The sequence below is a fragment of the Chelonoidis abingdonii genome, chromosome 3, assembly GCF_003597395.2.
Source record: "Chelonoidis abingdonii isolate Lonesome George chromosome 3, CheloAbing_2.0, whole genome shotgun sequence".
NCBI lineage: Eukaryota > Metazoa > Chordata > Testudines > Testudinidae > Chelonoidis > Chelonoidis abingdonii.
In genome coordinates, this window is record NC_133771.1 from 148,259,435 (window position 1) to 148,278,224 (window position 18,790).

Here is an 18,790-nt window from a genome sequence, read left to right on the forward strand (position 1 = left end):
TGTGTTCACCAGGAAATTGGTGAAGTCTCTCAAGGCTGCCCAGGGAGGGGAAGGTTTTGGGGGGAAAGAGGGTGTTCCAGACACTGAGAAATCTGGATGGTGGCAGCAAGACAGATCTAAGCTAGTAGTTAAGCTTAGAGCTTCTCATGCAGATTCTCCCAGTCCTTCAGGAGACCATCTATAAGTCTCTGGAAGGTGGTGGGTGCATTTCGCGGCCCAGAAGGAAGCACATGAAATTCATACACCCCTGCATGGGTGGTGAAGGCTGACCTTTCCTTGGCAGGTTCATCTAGCAGTACTTGCCAGTACCCCTTGGTTAAGTCTAATGTAGAGATGAACTGGGCACGTCCCAATTTCTCCAATAACTCATCGGTGCGTGACTTTGCATAGTTGTTGGGACAAGTTACAGCATTTAGTTTATGGTAGTCCTCGCAAAAGTGTATTTCCCCATCTGGTTTGGGAACTAGAACCTCTGGAGATTCCCATGCACTGTTAGAGGTGCAGATTATACCCATCTGCAGCATGTTTTGGATCTCCCGTTCTATAGCAGCTTGGGGATGAGAAGACACCCAGTAGGGTGGGGTTATAATTGGGTGAGCATTACCCATGTCAATGGAGTGGTATGCCCGTTTAGTCCGTCCTGGGGTGGCTGAGAACACTGGTGCAAAGCCAGTGCACAGCTCCTTGATCTGTTGCTGCTGCAGACGTCCCAGAGTTGTGGAGAGATTCACCTCTTTCACGCCACCGTCACTTTTTCCTTCATAGTAGACACTTTCAGGCCACTCAGCGTCATCTCCTCCCTGGGCTGTAGAATTGGGACAGGACCTTTAATTCTCGGAATAAAAGGGCTTAGAGATATTAACATGTACACTTTAGGCTTTAGGGTTGAGGTGGGGAATGCTATGAGATAGTTAACAGCTCCCAGGCGCTTTGAACCGTGAATGGGCCTTCCATGACGCTTCCATCTTTATGGTCTGTATCGCCTTCAAGACATAACCTGGTCCCCACTTTGAAGGAACGCTCTCTGGTATGTTTATCATACCAGGCCTTTTGCTCTTCCTGAGCATCCTTTATTTCTTTAGCAAGGGCTAAAGAGAGTCGGAGGGTGCTTTGTAGGTTGCTTACAAGTCTGGAAAGTTAGTTCCGGAGAAGGCATAAACCCCTTCCATTGCTGCTTCACCAACTGTAATGGCCCCTTAACACATGGCCATAACACAAGTTTGAATGGTGAACACCTAAACTGGTGTGGTACAGCCCTGTAGGCAAAAAGCAACTGCTCGCAACATTAGGTCCCAATCATTGGAGTGTTTGTTTACGAATTTACGTATCATGGCCCAAAGTTCCATTTAAACCTCTCCACAGGCCATTGGTTTGATGGTGGTAAGGGGTGGCAACCAAGTGATTCACGTGCCCGTGAACTTCTCACAGGTTTTTCATTGTCCTGCCAGGAAATTGTTCCTGAATCTGTAAAGATGTCGGGAGCCAACCTACCCTGGCAAAAATGTCTGCTAAGGCCTGGCACACACTTTTAGCCCTGGTGTTGCTTAGAGCTACTGCTTCTGGCCATCGGGTAGCAAATCCATAAAAGTCGATATGTATGCTTTCCTCTGGGTGTCTTCTTTGGGAAAGACCCAGAATATCACACTACTCGCTGAAATGGGACTTCAATTATGGGGAGGGGCTGGAGAGTGGCTTTGACCTGGTCTGGGCTTTCCCACTCATTGGCACACCTCACAAGACCGGACGTAATTAGCAATGTCCTTGCCATTCCCTCACAGGTTGGGGAAGTCCCTCCTACTCTTGTTCTGTTCATCCAGCAGAGGCCACTGGGATGATCTGGGGCTAAGCTAAGAGCTTCCTCAGTACTTAGTTGGAACTACCAACTGTCGTTTGAGTGATCTGCCAGTCTTCCTGTGTATCCACCAGAGAGTCTCTTGTGTAAAAGTCCTTGTTCTACACAACGGGATCATTAGAAGATGCAGAGAGGCAGTGGAGGTGCTCCGTGCCCACCACCACAGCTTTCTTGAAGGGCTGTCTCTGCTTCCTGCTTAGCCTCGAACTGTCTCCTTGAGTGCTGGAGACACATCAGTTGCTCCTTGGAATTGGGGACTTGGGCTTGGCTCCCTCGGAAGTGATGTAGGGATGGGGTTGTTTTCGTATTGTGAACGCTCTCCAATGGGTAGCACTACCATGTGAGATTATCAGGCCTGGCGGAGCTCTGGGTAGGGTTGTCTGGCTGCTTCTGCAGTTAGGCCTGCTGGTGGTCCCCGGCTTGGACATTGTAGATGGGTGTTGCAAGCGCTGGAAGTAGTGTTTGGCAACCGGTTCTGGTGCTGGTTGCTTTGCTGTTTCCCCACCCCCCCCCCTCCCCCCCCCACCCCCCCGCCTCCACCCCCCCCCCCCCGCCCCCCCACCCCCCGCCCCCTCCCTCCCCCGCCCCAGCCCCCGCCACCCGCCCACCCCCCCGCCTCACCCCACCCCGCCCTCCCCACGCTCCCGCCCCCCGCCCCCCCCCCGCCCCCCCCCCCCACCCCCCCCGCCCGCCCCCGCTCCCCCGCCCCCGCCCGCCCCTCCCTCCTCTCCCACCCCCCCCCCTCCGCCCTCCCGCCCACCCCCCCTCCCCCCCCCCCCCCCCCCCCCCCCCGCCCCCCCCCACGCCCCCCCGCCTCCCCCCCCCCCGCGCGCCACCCGCACGCCCCCATCAGCGCCGCGCCCCGCTCCCGGCCCCCCCCCCCGCCCCTAACCCCCCCACCCCCCCCCCGCCCGCTCCGCCCCCCCCAACCCCCACCCCCGCCCCTCCCCCACCCCCCCCCCCCCCCCAGGTTCTGGAACTGGATTCACTATGGCTGTGCATTCATGGTAGAAGATTCCGTTTCCATCACGTCTGTGTGGGTCCCTGTAACACAGATGGGCCTGGTGGGCGGTCAGGAACAGCGGATAGGGGTGGAGCTTGCTTGGCTGGCTGCATGTGACCATTCTCCCATCTCCTCCTTGCCAGTTTCACATGGTTGGCAATTCGCCAGTAGCATGGGGGATGGGATAGATTGGTCATAGAACTGCAAAAGTCCACATTCTGACCACCCTTGTAACTCGGACGGCAACTCAGTTGTTAGGCATAGTCTACAGGATTTGACATGATGGGTGAATTGCACTTGGGCTTGGGTTGGGGGAAAAAATTGAAAAATTCTTTGGGGGGGGGGGGATCCACTAAGGATTGGTGGATAGCTGACACTTGTGCTCCAGTGTCCCTCCATGCGATAACCTTCTTTCCGCCCACTTTCAAGGTTTCCCTTTGCTCCGAGGGTATTTGAGAGGCATCTGGGCCTGGAGATCTTTGGTGTGATTGTGGTGTAATGAACTGTACTCAGTTGGGGTTCTTGGAGCAGTGGGCCTTTATAGGTCCCAGTTCATTACATTTAAAACATCGCCCAGCTGACTGGTCACTGGGCCGAGGTGGGTTGCTGGAAATTGATGAGGTGGGACAGTAAGGTGTGTGGGGCTTTCCTTGCGTTGTAGGTGGGGCCTTGGGTTGCCCCCGGTGATAGAGTTTGGTTTTGGTTTGCCCCTTCTGATATTTGCTCCAATTGCTAGTAGTTGTTTTCTTTTCTGCCACTTCCACCCATTTAGCTCCAATCTCCCTCGCTTCAGTTACAGTTTTGGGCTTCCCATCTAGGATGTATTTTTCAATTTCCTCAGGAACACCCTCTAAGAACTGCTCCATTTGCATTAGGAAGGACAGCTCTTCCAGAGAGTTAGCACTTGCTCCTGATATCCAGGCATCCCAATTTTTTCCAATGTGGTAGATGTGTCGGGTAAATGACACATCTGGTTTCCACTTTAGGGCTCAGAACCGCGACAGGCATGCTCAGGTGTTAGCCTCATTCTGATTCTGGCCTTGGTTTGAAAAAGTTTATAATCGTTCATGCGTTCCTTAGTTATTTCAGCCGCCACCTCTGCTAAGGGTCCACTGAGCTGTGGCCTCAGCTCTACCATGTACTGGTCTGTAGAGATGCTGTACCCAAGGGAAGCCCTTTCGAAATTTTCTAAGAAGGCCTCAGTATCATCACCTACCTTGTAGGTGAGGAATTTTCTGGAATGGGAAGCCGTACCTGGAGAAGGGTTGTTAGGGTTGGCCTGGTACATCCTGCTTAGCCTTGGTAATTCCAGTTCATGCTTTCTCTCTCTTTTTGTCTCACCTCTATCTCTTTTTGTCTCGCTTCCATAGCTCTTTTGTGGGCAGCCTCAGCCCTGTCTATCTGTCTGTCATGTTCCTTTTGGCTCTCCTTAGCCTGGAGTTTGGTTAATTCTAGCTGCTATTGTATGTTTTTTTTTTTCCTTTGCGTGACATTTTCCCCCTGGTCTACCTTAGCTATCGGGGGCGGGGGCAGGAAACAGCTTGGAATCTTTGGTTACTGTAATGTGACTCTTTAGGAAAAAAACAAACAAGTAAAACAGGTTTTTGTGACTTGCCTTGGCAATGTTAATGACCCTCCAGTGATCACAGCTGGAGCTTCCCTTCTAACAAAAAGCCTTCTGTTAGTATCTCTTATCTGTTTGCCTTCAGGGTATGTCTCCTTCACTGCTTCCCCAACATCTCAAAAGAGGGGAAAAAAATCTGGCTTTTGGTTCCTAAAAAATCCCACCTCGACCACCATGTCAAGGTTCCTTCCCCACTCTGAACTTTAGGGTACAGATATGGGGCACCTGCATGAGAAGCTCTAAGCTTAACTACCAGCTTAGATCTGGTCTTGCTGCCACCATCCAGATTAATAATAATACAGCGATTCTTGTTCTATTCATAATATTATTGCATGTCATATGCATTTCTGTCACACTATGTACTTATTTTTCTCAGGCACTGGATGAAAAAGAGCTGGCTCATGTTCACCCCTGGTAAAATGGTGATAATAGTTGGGAGAGGACAGTACTTCAAGGAACTGCCTGAAACTCTGTTATCCTCTACTGTGGGCGTTGATCATCCACGTAGTGTAGAGTTTAAGTCTTATTGGACTCTGCTGCTCTTAGATGAAATAGTGATAGGGACAAAAAATGCCCTTTTCTATCTTCAGGTAGCTAAAAAAATGCCATCGTTCTTCTCTGAAGAGACTATCAAAATGATCTATGCTTTCTCATCTCCAGTTATATTACAGCAGTACAATATCTGTTGCACAGAAGGACCTAAACAAGCTTCAGGATGCAGCATGGTCCAGTGAACAGGGCATCAGAGTAGAAATAAAAAAACATGGGTTCTGTTGCCTGACCTGCCGGAGATCTGTTGTGTTCTTTGGCAAGTCACTTAATCTTGTCTAAGTTCCCCCTCTGTAATATGGAGATAATAATGCTTAACCACATTGAATGAAATTCTGTAGGTCTAATTGAGGATGTTCTTGGTGGCAGATATTTGGCTATAGAAGTGCCAAGTAAAGATCAGGAATACTCCCTGAGCCTTTGCTGTTTAAAGAGTCGTATGCAAGAACCATCTTACAGGTACAGTAACTCCTCACTTAACATTGTCCCAGTTAATGTTGTTTGGTTGTTACATTGCTGTTCAATTAGAGAAATGCTCATTTAAAGTTGTGCAGTGCTTCCTTATAACATCGTCTGGCAGCCACCTGCTTTGTCTACTGCTTGCAGAAAGAGCAGCCCTTGGAGCTAGCTGGTGGGGGCTTGGAACCAGGGTAGACCGACAGACGCCCATCAGCTCCCCACTCCCCTAGGTTCCCTATGCAGCAGCTGCTGAGCAGTCTATCAATTGCCGGCAGTTCAGCTGTCTCTCCCCCCGTTGCCATGTGCTGCTCCTGCCCTCTGCCTCGGAGCTGCTCCTGGGAGCCTCTTGCTTGGTGTGCGGGCGGGGGAGGATTGGGGGGGAGAAGGGTGCTAATGTCAGGGTGTCCCCCTCACCCTGCTTCTGTACCCCTCTGCTTTACCCCTTCTTGACAGACCGGGGGCGAGGAGGGGAACACGACAGGGCTCAGGATGGAGGAACTTTGCTGGCAGCAGCTACTGTCTCAACTTGCTGATCTGCTTAAAAAGGCAGTGTACTTGTAGATTCATAGACTCTAGGACTGGAAGGGACCTCGAGAGGTCATCGAGTCCAGTCCCCTGCCCTCATGGCAGGACCAAATACTGTCTAGACCATCCCTGCTAGACATTTATCTAACCTACTCTTAAATATCTCCAGAGATGGAGATCCATAACCTCCCTAGGCAATTCATTCCAGTGTTTAACTACCCTGACAGTTAGGAACTTTTTCCTAATGTCCAACCTAAATCTCCCTTGCTGCAGTTGGTTAGAGTGGGGTCAGTGTACTTAAAGGGGCAATGCTGTCTCCCCTCTTCCATTCCTGCTGCCTTGTAGAGTGTGAGGCTATATTAACTACGTGTTAACCCTTGAGGGCTCAGCCGAGTGCTAGTATTAAATTGTTTGTTTAAAACTGCGTGTGCGCAACAACAGAAATTTCCCTGGAACCTAACTTACCTATTTACATGAATTCTTATGGGGAAGTTGGATTTGCTTAACATCATTGCGCTTAAAGTAACATTTTTCAGGAACAACTACAACATTAAGCGAGGAGTTACTGTAATAATTATTCAATAAGAATTAAAAAAAAGAAAACCACAATAGCACTACACAATAACAAACAATTTAAAAAAATCAGTTGAAGTAAATTATCATAAAACAAGGGATGATGAAGAGCATGGTCCTTCGTGAATTGAAATGAATCTATTTTAAATAGAACAGGCATATTTGTGACACCTTAGAGACTAACAAATTTATTTGAGCATAAGCTTTTGTGGGCTACAGCCCACTTCTTCGGGTGCATAGAATGGAACATATCTTGAGGAGATATATACACACATACAGGGAGCATGAAAAGGTGGGAGTTGTCTTACCAACTCTGAGAGAGAGAATTTTCTCTTAATTGCCCTCTCAGAGTTGGTAAGACAACTCTCATGTTTTCATGATCTCTGTATGTGGTATGTGTGTATATATCTCCTCAATATATGTTTTCTGTATCCGAAGAAGTGGGCTGTAGCCCACGAAAGCTTATGCTCAAATAAATTTGTTAGTCTCTAAGGTGCCACAAGTACTCCTGTTCTTTTTGCGGATAAAGACTAACACGGCTGCTACTCCGAAACCTGCCATTTTAAGTATAATGCCAAGATACCACAGTGAAGAGTGGTATAGAAATTCATAAATATTGTTTGCTTCTTTGTTTTTTTAACTTGAAAACATATCTAATTTCCTCCTTTCTAATTTTGTCCTTTTGTCATTACTCCTTGGATTGGACTGGAACTGTAATTTACCAGGTCTGTTTTTTTATTTTTAACAAAGGCATCAGTCTGTGTGACAACTTGAATCAAAGCACTTTTGTTATCAGCTCCACTTGATGTCAGCACAGTTGTGTTCAGTGCAGGGTTTTTCTCAATTCGATAAAGCCAGCAAACTTTGTATAGGAAGAAGGTCTACAATATTTTGTCTATTTATTGTTCATATGCTATTATTATTTTCAGTGACAAACTGTGAAATACTTATTCTCTAATAACAATTAATTATTGTTTTTCATTGCACCAGTGAATTAATTTCATTTTTGTTTACTGGAGAAATGTTTCAGCACCATGAATTCAAAATGGATAATTAAACATTTTAGACAGAGCTATAAAAGCAGCAAAGAGTCCTGTGGCACCTTATAGACTAACGGACGTTTTGGAGCATGAGCTTTCGTGGATGAATACCCACTTCATCGGATGCAACAGAGACAGAGCTAGACATCATTCCTCAATTCAGAGAACCTAGGTGCACTGCTGCACGTGCACCAAGCCTTATTGAAGTCAGCGGAGCTCCACATGGGTGCAGAGAATAGCAGGATTGGAACCATAGCTGGGTTGGTAGCTAAAAGAAAAAAAACCCAGTAAGTTTCTATTTGAAAATTAAGATCCCAACACTGCCCTAAAAGAAGTTGTTGTTGCTGCAGGAATTCTTTTCTGGATGTTTGTTCACTCATTTTGTGAGCAATGTGAAGGTGCATGCTTTTAAAGACCAGATTTACTGAGACAAGTAACACATTTAAAATCATGAAGCAACAGAACAGTTGGTCCATGTTGGATGCAGACGTTCATCAGTACCTTTTTTTAAAGAAAGTATAGTTTTCCGGTTGTAGCAAGACATTAAAATAATGGAAGGTTATTTAATTTTTCTGCCTGAAAATTTGCTCCTTCCATGTGGAATATGTTTTTTGAGAGAAAGAGGTGTAGTCTAGTGGTATAAACAAAAGTGGAGCCCAGGTACCTCCTAAATTTTAACCACCGCTTTTACAGTGATCCTTTTGTATGCTAGGCAAGCCACGTTCAGTGTCCCCATGTATGAATAGGGGGTAATAGTTTTCACCTGCTTTATATGCTGTTATGAGAATTATTTAATATTTGTAAAGCCCTTTGAAATGGAAGAAGCTAAATATTAAAATATTCATGGAATAATACTGTGACTTCTGTTTGTGCTTAATGATTGCAGTGTGCACTGGGTTTCTTTGGTTAGACTTTTTAAAAAGAGTTTTTCAGTTAATAGGAAGGATAGAACTAATTGAAATAGTCTCTGATTTGAACTGTGTACTTGATAGTATTTCAAAAGCTTTTAACAAGCTTTTAATGTTTGAGTATAAAACTTGTGTGTTCAAGGATAAAAACCTTTGAATGTTTCCAAAAAAACATTATTATAATTTAATAAATGTGTAGCATTGTGTTGCTGAAGTTCAGTTGCCAAAATCAGGGGAACAGTTTAATTTACTCTGATCTCCCTTTGAGAGGTATTGGGGGACACTACTTGACCTAATGAAGCATCTCCTGGGCCTTTGCATGGTTTTTCTTCCTCCCACATGAAATGCAGCCATCTCCAGGAGAAGTGGCAGATATACAGAGTGCTAGATAAGATTTCTAAATAGAACTCAATGATGGCTGAGATTGTAATTAATCAGCATTACAGTCTTGAGTGTGTAATTCTATGTCCAGGTGTTACATAAACAATAAAATACTATATGTTCATTTAATCAAATTACCACTTGCCCAAGAAAATTGCAAACATAAAATGCATAATTATAAACAAATTAACAGACCTGTAAATCCCAGTCTCAAAACAGAGATTGAGTTTGAAGATAAATCTTGTATTATTTTGAACAGGGACATGGTTATCATTTATAAATCGACATAATTTTTGTTTTGTATCCCTAAAGATTATTGTAATGGGGGACACTCACCTCTCTATGAATGCCTCTTGTCGTCTGTGTGTGGTGCTGCAATCTTTTTTTCTCCTGGCTCCCCGTGTAGATTGTCGACTTCTTTAGGCAGGTCTTCGGTGGCTGAGCCCTCCGATCATGTCACGCAGTCAATATGAATCCTTTCTGGGGTATTCAATTCCAAAATATACAAACAAAAGTCTTCCAATCCCTGGCTCAAGCTGGGCTCAGCCCCTCCTTCCTGAGGGTTTCTTTTCTCTTCAGTCCCTCTTGGGCTCCTATAAACCCAGCCCTCTGCTTGGGCTTCTAAAGGAACTGTATCCCCATCTCAAGACTTAGTAAAGAGTCCCACCAGAACTGCTGGTTTATTCTCACCAGGGGCCTTCAGGTCTGGCTCGGGGCCCCTTTCTGGGGGCTTTTAAACTAGCTGTATCTCCTTTCCGGGGCTTAGGCCACTCCAGCATTGGCTAGTGGGGGAACCCGGGTCCCAACCTAGGGATCCTGTAAATAGTGGCCACATACCTTTACTTGGTTGTTGCTGGGCCTCTTCCCACCTGGCCTCTTCACCTCTGTCCATTACCTTAGGGTAGAGCTCTCAGATCCTCACGCTCCCAGGTTTAGTAAATACAGCTCGTTGGGAGCTTTGCTCTGCCCAAAAGAAGCTCTTCTTTGCCCCCAGCTAGGAACAGACCTGCAGCTAAGACTGCTGGGCTCTGCTTGGCTGCATCTGTGTAGCCTTTCTAGGCAGGGCTGCGGGACCCATCTTCACTGCTGCTTTCTTGGGGAGGGATGTAGTAGGATCTTACGGTTTCTAGCAGGGTGCCTAGAAAGGCCAAGTACTCCTCATCACAATTATACTCTAATGTTTTTAGTAGCTTTTCCTATTCATAATGGTCTGATTTATTTCTTGTTCTCCCGTTTTAACTCCTCATTTCAGCATTATTTCTCTTTTAAGGTCTAAATTGTTTGAACAAGGTGCTTCCCACTAGATGTACAGAATCATCTTCTTGACAGTGATACTCTCTGAGCTCCTCCTTCACCCTCAGATCTTTCCTTTGCTTTTGAAATGTATGGCAAAAAATGAAATTTTTATAAGTTTAGATGCCAAAAAGAAAAAAAGTCCATAGATCTGCTTTCCACCCAAGTGGGCCTGACTGACAACTCATTAACCTTCCAGCATTGACAGATGTACAACACTTTTTCAAAGATGACCAATTTACAAGAAAAGCAAAATTCTCCTTTTCAAAGCAAAGGAATAACTTGCACCGACCAAACTGATGGGGTGTTCTCAGCCCTACATGCACCTTCTCAGTAGAACTTCTAGTATCTTATGAGTTTCCTTGGCAACTGGCCACCATAACATTCTTGGCATGTGCCCAGCTTCACAATCTCCTAATGCTATGGAAGGTTTTTTCCATGGGTAAGTCTTTTGAAAACTATTGAAAAACTGTTAGGAAAGCAATGAATAAAGTGGCCCGTGAATATCTGAGAAGTATGGGAAAATAACTGCTTTCTAAGGAGACCCAGCCTACGAGAAGTGACCCTAGCACACTTCATGGCAATTGTTCGACAAAACTTGCGTTGCAAAAAAGGCAAGGTGTTTAAAATAAATTAATCAAGATGGCTGGTCAAAAGTGCAAGCAAGCTTTTTTTAAAAGAAAAAGTAGGGAAAATGGGGAAAGGGGTAAGAAAATTATGAAGGTGGAGAATAAACTATCAAAAAATCTCATTTTCTGGTAGTCACAAATACAGGCTCCAAATTGGCTTCTTTCAAGTTTTATTAAGCTTATGTTTATTTTGCTCTGTAACAAATCTTTCTGACAGCATGAGCAAATCTCCTAGCTTTCATTTATGCAATATGATTGACTGTATATTCTATTTTTATTTAAAATTCCCTATGCTATATGGTTTTGGCTTTGTAAATAATGTTTAATAGAGCTAGAGGCATACAGTAGTTCTTTGACAACAATGTATTTAAGGATATTCCTTGTGAGAAGATTTCTGGAGGCCTTGTCTCCAAAAGAAAAGCAGATGGTTATAGATGGAGTTATTTGGACAGAATGGAAAATGCTTGAACCACAAGTGAGCAGTATTGTCTAATACAGAGGTTCTCAACTGGTGGTCCGTGGATAGTTTCCTCTAAGGTGTGCACCTGGGCATCCACACACGAGAGAATGAAGGGCCACGCAGGCATGGCTCCACTAATAAGGTGCTTGGTCCCTGGAGAAGATGCACATGTAAGGTCAGGTGGTGGCCTTGGGAATAGGCAGTAGGTGGGAGAGAGCAGTGGGGTGAGAAGAGGGGTGGGGGGAAGTTGGGATATACAGGACTGTGGCGACCAGAGAAAGAGGTGACTTTCCCCAGCTCCAGGGCTGTGGGCTGCTGAGGAGAGGCGGCCTTCCTTCCCAGCCGCAGATCTGTGGGTGCTGTGGCAGGGAGAGTTCCCCTCCTTCCCAGCCCCAGCTCCGGAGCTGCTGTGGTGAGGAAAAGAGGGTACATCCATCACATTAGAAAGGTAAAACTACTGATAAGAAAATATGAGTTGTGTGCTTTTATTTGTAGAACAGTGGTAGGCAACCTATGGCATGCATGCTGAAGGCGGCACGTGAGCTGATTTTCAGTGGCACTTACACTGCCTGAGTCCTGACCACCAGTCCAGGAGGCTGAAAGGTTGCCGACCCCTGTTGTAGAACAAAAAAACTTAATTATTACTAAGGTTTAATTATGTAGCGCTTTTATCCAAAGCGCTTTAGAAAAGTCAGTTAATGGTACAAATAGCATTTGGAAAGATCAGTAAGTGGTCCGCCGAGACCCTCAGCAATTTTCAAGTGGTCTGTGGGAAAAAAAAGTTTGAGAACCACTGGCCTAGAAGGCCAGTTGTTATCAGAGTAGCCTCAATGCTTTATTTATGCCAGGGCTTGCTAGGGCTGAGGTCCTGCACCTGTAGGCTTGGCAGTTCATAGCCCCTGTGATAAATAAAGGGCAGGGTAGCTCCCTTTGATGGACACCCAGCCAGCCAGTTAGCTGTAAAATCCTTCTTGGTAGCTGTTCTCTACTTGTTTTACCTGCAAAAGGTTAAAAAGTTTCCCAGATAAAGAAAAGAACATGGGCACCTGACCAAAAGAGCCAATGGGAAGGCTAGAACTTTAAAAACTGGGGAAAAAACTTTCCCTTTGTCTGTGGTTGTTCTCTCTGGGCTGAAGAGATGGGGCACCAGGAATGCTCTGTAAAGTTTGAAACCAGATATGAAAATCTTCAGATCATATCTAGAAATACTTTTAACAACCCAAGTATGTAAATAAATTAGGAATGTTTAGAAAGACGTGATTAGGTTTATTTCTGTTTATATTTAAGGCTTGTGGATTCCTCTGTGCTAACCCCAGATGCTTTTGTTTGCTTGTAACCTTTAAGCTCAAATGGGGGCCCGCAAGGATTCTAAAAATTAATACTTGCCACTCCAGGCTTGTGATAAACTCCCAAGGTTACGGCTCTTCTCTGACCTTGGCTTGATAAGCGCTGCCAGCACCCAAATGCAAAAAACTCCTTTGGACCCAGGAAGGAGCACATGGGAATTCCTCCCAGTGGGGTACCCTCAAGCCCTTTTACCTCCTCTTCTGGGGAAGAGCTGAGAGAGCAAACAAAGAAAACTAGCTGTTGCCACCAGCTAATCAAACAGCATATGCACAAACCTCTTAGGACATCGAAAATCCAATCCTGTTCTTAAAAAAAAGTAAATTTTATTAACAACAAAAAGGAAGAAAATAAATCTAGAATTTAGGCTTTTGCTAGTTTTTAAAAGAGCAGTTCCAAAAAATTAATCGCCCAAAATAGCTTTCTTGGGGGTTCAGCTTAAAGGTTACATGCAAACAAAAGCGTGGGCTTGCTGCATCAGTTATGATTGTAAAAAAAAAAAAAAAAATTGCTTGAGCCCCAGCACCTCTTTCATTACAAATTAAGAATTACTAGCCTGCTGTATATGGTGCTTCAACATAATCCCGTTGGTAGCCTCTACTGCCTATGATCATCTGCTTTTTGCCTTCCTTCCCTCCCCTCCTCCCCAAATTGAGAGTGCCTAAAGGGCAAGTGACAGTTAGAAAATTACCTTCTTTCCCTCAGGTTCAGTACTCACTGTGTGTGTGAGGTCTTGGTGGCACACGATGGCAGTATTTACAACTCCTTGTGCCAGGCAATTTGACCCTACCAGTGTTCTCTTTAAATCTAAGGTTCCTTAGGCACCATTCAATCTTTTGTTCCACTGAAAAGTACTTAAAAGTAAAGCAAAACAAAATCACAGGCAGACTTTATTAAGTCTGTATTTCATCTGAAATGTTGATTTCTTAAGGGCCATTTCGTAAATCTGGATAAAATATTCTGCTTAAGGCTTGTTCTGTAAAGTGTGGTCTTTTTTCAGTGCATTTTTAGGTTTATTATTTAAAGGCTTCAGATTATTTTTATACAGTGTATGTATTGGAGTGATGCATCATTATGATGATTTGATAACTTAGGTCATCAGCACTGCGATGCTTGTAAAAGCCAAAGAAGTAAGTAGTCAATACAAATGTGGAATTATCTCAGTAAGAGCTCTACAACTTTCTCTTGTTGGGGTCTGCTTTTGCCTTACCAATTTAATTTCAGCTTTCATTGGAACTGTGTATGTACAAAAAGGCAAAATTTACCTCAGTTATGGGGGAGGGGTTTGTTTCTTAAAGCTCCATCTGCTGCTTTGTGTGCTGAAAATGTTTAATGTTCTCTTGAAAACAATGTGATAATTTAATTCAGTAAACAATTTTCTTGTATATTTAACTGTTGTAACAGTGCTCTTTTGCATATCTGAAGTGATAACTGTGTCTGGCGGAATAGGAGTTCTCGTGTTTGTCTCCCACCTCTTTATTCCTCACCCACCTTTTTTTACTTCAGTCAAACCACATCTCTTTATTCAACAAAAATAGTTTCATTTTATTTGTTTAAAAATCTAGATAAGGAGTTTATTTCCTGGTTACTGATAATATTGTGAATACTACTGTGAAGGACACACATATGCATACAAATATATAACTGATTCCAGTAAAAAGGCCGACAATATAGCCTCCTGTCTTCCAGACCACAATTGACAATGTACATTAATATGGTTTTAAGATGTAGAGAAATTTTGTTATATGTGTTGTGATGTGGCAGTGGTGATGCTGTATTTAAGGGCTTCTTAAAATTTTTCAGGAATACGTACCTTGGCTAGCTTAATTCCATATTGGCTGAAATTAGACATAAAGACCCTCTCTTCCATATTTGTTAATATTTTTCCTAATTTGATATTGTAGACCTAAGAACCGTTTTGACAGTTTAAGCTGTTCAGCAAGGGGTGCTCTAATGGATGACGAAGAATTTCCTACAAATGAACAACTGATAGACTTAAAGGACAGACTTCATGCTGGTGACAGTGTGGGAAATGTGGGAACTCATTTGGCTTCTTCATCTGATGAAAATGAAAATCAACTTGATGGTGATAGGAATGAGGTCCTGACCAGCAGTGACAGTGCAATGGGAATGCATAAAAAGGTTGAGCAGGACAATATCAATAATAATGAAAATGTGGACAGTGGAGACTGTACACCAAGCTGCAAAGAAGTTGAGACTGAGAAGAACTCTGAAAGTTTCCATATGGACATTCATAGAGAGGAAGAGCCTGTTCTAGAAAATTGGACAGATGGAAAAAGAAGTCCAACCTGCAAAAAAAACTCCATTAGAAAATCTACAGGTACTTTCAAAAATTATATATTCTTGTTCGTTTTGTTTTGAATAATGAAGCTCTGGTTCTATTCCATGAGTCAGTCATATTTACAACTAATGTACACACTTGTTTTTAATTTCAACAACTTTCAGTAAAATGTATTGTTTATTGACATGCTGACAATAGTAAAACAGATACAAAATTCAGAGCTCAAAATCTAAACAAGTGAGAGACAGTAAACAGTATACACTGGGGAAAGAAATGAATGGATAAATTACTGACTGAATTTCTGCCTGAAGTCCAAATACAGAGAACATGTTTCTTGATCGTTTGTGTGTTCAAAGGCAAGATTTTTGGTGTCCTATTAAGGCATCAATGTTTGAAAACTTGGCTTCAGTCACAAAATATCTTGATCTTGGACTTCTATTATCAAAATTTACTTAGGTTTCCCAAGCTAAATAAATACTTCCATTACGTACATCTTGAGTAACACACTGTGTGTGTAAAGCAGCTGCCAAGTTTTTAGACAGTTTAAAGAGCTACAGTTAAATTTTGAAGAGTGAATTATACAAAGTGGCTAAGGATAATTTTAAAAATACATGATCTGCTTGTTTGAAATGTTCCTTCCCTTTGTGAAAATATGTTTGTGTTGATATTGGTTTCACCATGTCAGGTTTTATACTTTTTGTAGTGTTGCAGAATATACTGGTGAATACAGTACGTTTTGTTTTAACCTCATTGGTATCTTGGAGGATTGTTTAAAGGTCGTTGGGTAGGATTCAGTGATTCCCAGGCTGATTTTTTTTCTACATTTTTTTTTTCTCTTTGTTGTTGAATTTTTGGGCGCTCGGCTGAGAATTAACAGCTAAACTGACTAGTCATGTACAATGGCAGGCATTTTCAAAATCACTTTTTTCATCTTGCCCCACCAAAGCTACCCACTAAATAATCATTTTGTTTTTCCCTAGAAATATATGTTTTCATACTAAGGCTTTACCAAGGCTTTACATTCTGGTAGGGTGGTTTTATAACACTTCATTTCCTGTGCCCAAGAATTGTTGCCAAGAAATGTTTTGTAACATTTTCCTTGAAAGATTTTTCAAATAAACCAGGTAGGGTGGAGGAGAAGGAGAACTGTGGTCTGCTAGTGAGATTAGGTGTGCATTTTGGTGAATTTTCAGTTGTTTTCATATTAGTATCCTAATTCAAGGCCGAAGGAGATTTATGGTTTGGATAAACATCTAGAAGTTTGGATATTTATCTGAACTTATGGAAACTTCCCCATATGAAAGTCTATGTCCTCTCCCATTCCCATCCTCCCTCCCTACTTGGAAGAAACACTCCAACAATAGCCTCTCACTACTTTATAGTTGTTTCCTTGAGGAAAATGTCCTCCTCCATAGTGTTTGTGCCAGTCCATCTTCAGGATGCCTTCCTTTGTGGCAATGGGGGAGACATAACAAAGCTTGGATTTGTGATATTTTGGTTCAATAAAACATCTGAAGACAAATGAGCACAAAATGCATGCAGAGAAGAATATATTTTAAAGTATGCGTGCCTTCAAAATAATCATCAGATATAAGATCTTTAAATCCATATAAGTGTAAACAAACCAGAAGCTGATGATTTTAGAATTAAGTTAACTTGAGTGTAGAGTGTGTTTTGACAGATGGACTCTAGTGTTAACATTTTAATTTCATCCATATTTGTGGGCATTAATGATTCTGCCAGGTATGACCCTGAGCAGATCAGTAGTGACTATAGGTCTCTGGGAGTGAGGGTGAAGAAGTCAGGGTCACAAGTGGTGGTCTTGTGCACCCTGCCAGCTGAGGAAAGGGCCCAGGCTGGGACAGATGCATCGTGGAGATGAATGCATGGCTACGCAGATGATGCCGACAAGAGTCTTTTGGTTTTCTTGATCATGGGATGCTGTTCCCTGGAGGAGGATTTCTAGGAAGAGATGGGGTCCATCTGATGAAGGGGAAGAGCATTTTGGGACACCGACTCACCAATCTAGTGCAGAGGGCTTTAAACTAAGTTCAAAGGGGGCAGGTAACAAAAACCAATGGGTAAGTATTAAAAAAAAAAAAAAAAAAAAAAAAAAATTTACCTTGACAGGGGGTTGGAAGTTGGAGATGAAATGGAAGATTACAGTAGAGTTAATCGGAGCAACAAGAAGGAAAACATTGGGGGAATCTGCTCAACATTTTACGTGTCAGTACACAAATGTAAGGCATCTGAGGAGTAGACGGAAGAACTGGAAGTCTAAGTACTGTGATAGACCCGGGCCAGTTGGGTACAGCAGAATAGCAGAAGGCAGCTATACTGGCCTTAACAGTTTTCTGTTTCCTGACTGACCAGAGCAGGGGCTGCTCCAGGCTAATGAGAACACCTGACTCTAATTAACCTGCAAAGAGTCAGGTGAGACTATTAAGTTAATGTGACCACCTGACTCTAATTAAGGCCCTGCTGATACTATAAAAAGGGCTCACTCCAGTCAGGCAGGGGAGAGTTAGGGAGCCAGAGGAGAGGAAGTGCAGCTGAAGGGCTGGTTACCGAAGACACCCTCAAACCATCGTTAAGGGAGCCCTAAGATAAGAGTGAAGAAGGGAGAAGCAGGAGAGCTGTGGGGAAGTGGCCCAGGAAATGTAGCAACTCTGGCAGTGAAAGGTTGGCTGCCAACAGCTGCTACCATTAGGGTCCCTGGGCCGGAACCCGGAATAGAGGGCGGGCCCGGGTTCCCCCTAACCCACCACTACAGGAACATCTCCTGGGAGAGGAAGTCAGGCCCCTGTTGGGACAGGAGGCCAAACTGTTCTGAAATAAGCTCCCAGGGACAACAGAGAATGTGGGAGTTCTCTCACCAACCTCCTTGCAGGTCTATGTTGAAAAGGGCTCAGTAGACTGTAACTCTGGCCCTAGAGAGAGAAGGGCTCCATGGAGGGTCACAGTGAGCCACTGAGGCTAGCATAAACCACCTAAAAGCACAGGACCCACGGGAGCAAGGTCAGAGCTCTGCCACAGTACACAAGCTAAATTATGACTTAATTGCCATCACAGAAAATTGGTGGGATAAATCTCATGGCTGGAATCTTGGCATAGCGGGAGAGAGCTTGTTCAGGAACGACAGGCAGGGAAAAAAGGAGCAGTTGTTACATTATACATCAACAATATATACACTTCTTCTGAAGTCCAGGAGGAGGTGGGATGCAACCCAGTTGAAAGTCTCTGGATGAAGACAGAAGGTGGAAAAAGCAGGAGTGATGTCATGGTACGAGTCTATTGTAGACAACCAAATCAGGAAGAAGAGGTGATGAGGAATTTCTAGACCAAATAATAGAAATACCCAAAACACAAGATGTGGTAGTAATGCGGGATTTCAAATACCTAGATATCTGTTGGAAAAATAATATGGGAAAACACAGTAAGTTCTTGGAACGTGTTGGGAACAACTTCTTGTTTCAGAAGGTGGAGGAAGTAAATGGGGAGGTAGCCATTTAAGACTTGTTTCTGACCAACAAGGAGGAGTTGGTTACAAATCTAAAGATAGACAGCAGCTTTGGTGAAAGTGATCGTGAAATGAGAGGTTTCATCATCTAAGGCAGGGGTAAGCAACCTATGGCATGGATGCCGAAGTCGGCACGTGAGCTGATTGTCAGTGGCACTCACACTGCTAGGGTCATGGCCACCAGCCCGGGGACTCTGCATTTTAATTTAATTTTAAATGAAGCTTCTCAAACATCTTAAAAGCCTTATTTACTTTACATACAACAATAATTTAGTTATATATTATAGACTTTTATAGAAAGAGACCTTCTAAAAACGTTAAAATGTAT

General features: G+C 43.7%; 1 protein-coding gene across 4 annotated transcripts in view; it reads left to right on the forward strand.

Annotated features, from left to right (window-relative positions):
* Positions 1-18,790, forward strand: part of CNST (consortin, connexin sorting protein) — a 109,042-nt gene that overhangs the window by 17,297 nt on the left and 72,955 nt on the right. For all 4 annotated transcript variants that reach the window (XM_075064204.1, XM_075064206.1, XM_032801051.2 and 1 more), the window contains one exon: positions 14,545-14,981. In XM_075064204.1, coding sequence (XP_074920305.1) covers positions 14,594-14,981 — 388 coding nt within the window. In that variant the 5' untranslated portion in view covers positions 14,545-14,593. The remainder of the gene's footprint in view (positions 1-14,544; positions 14,982-18,790) is intronic.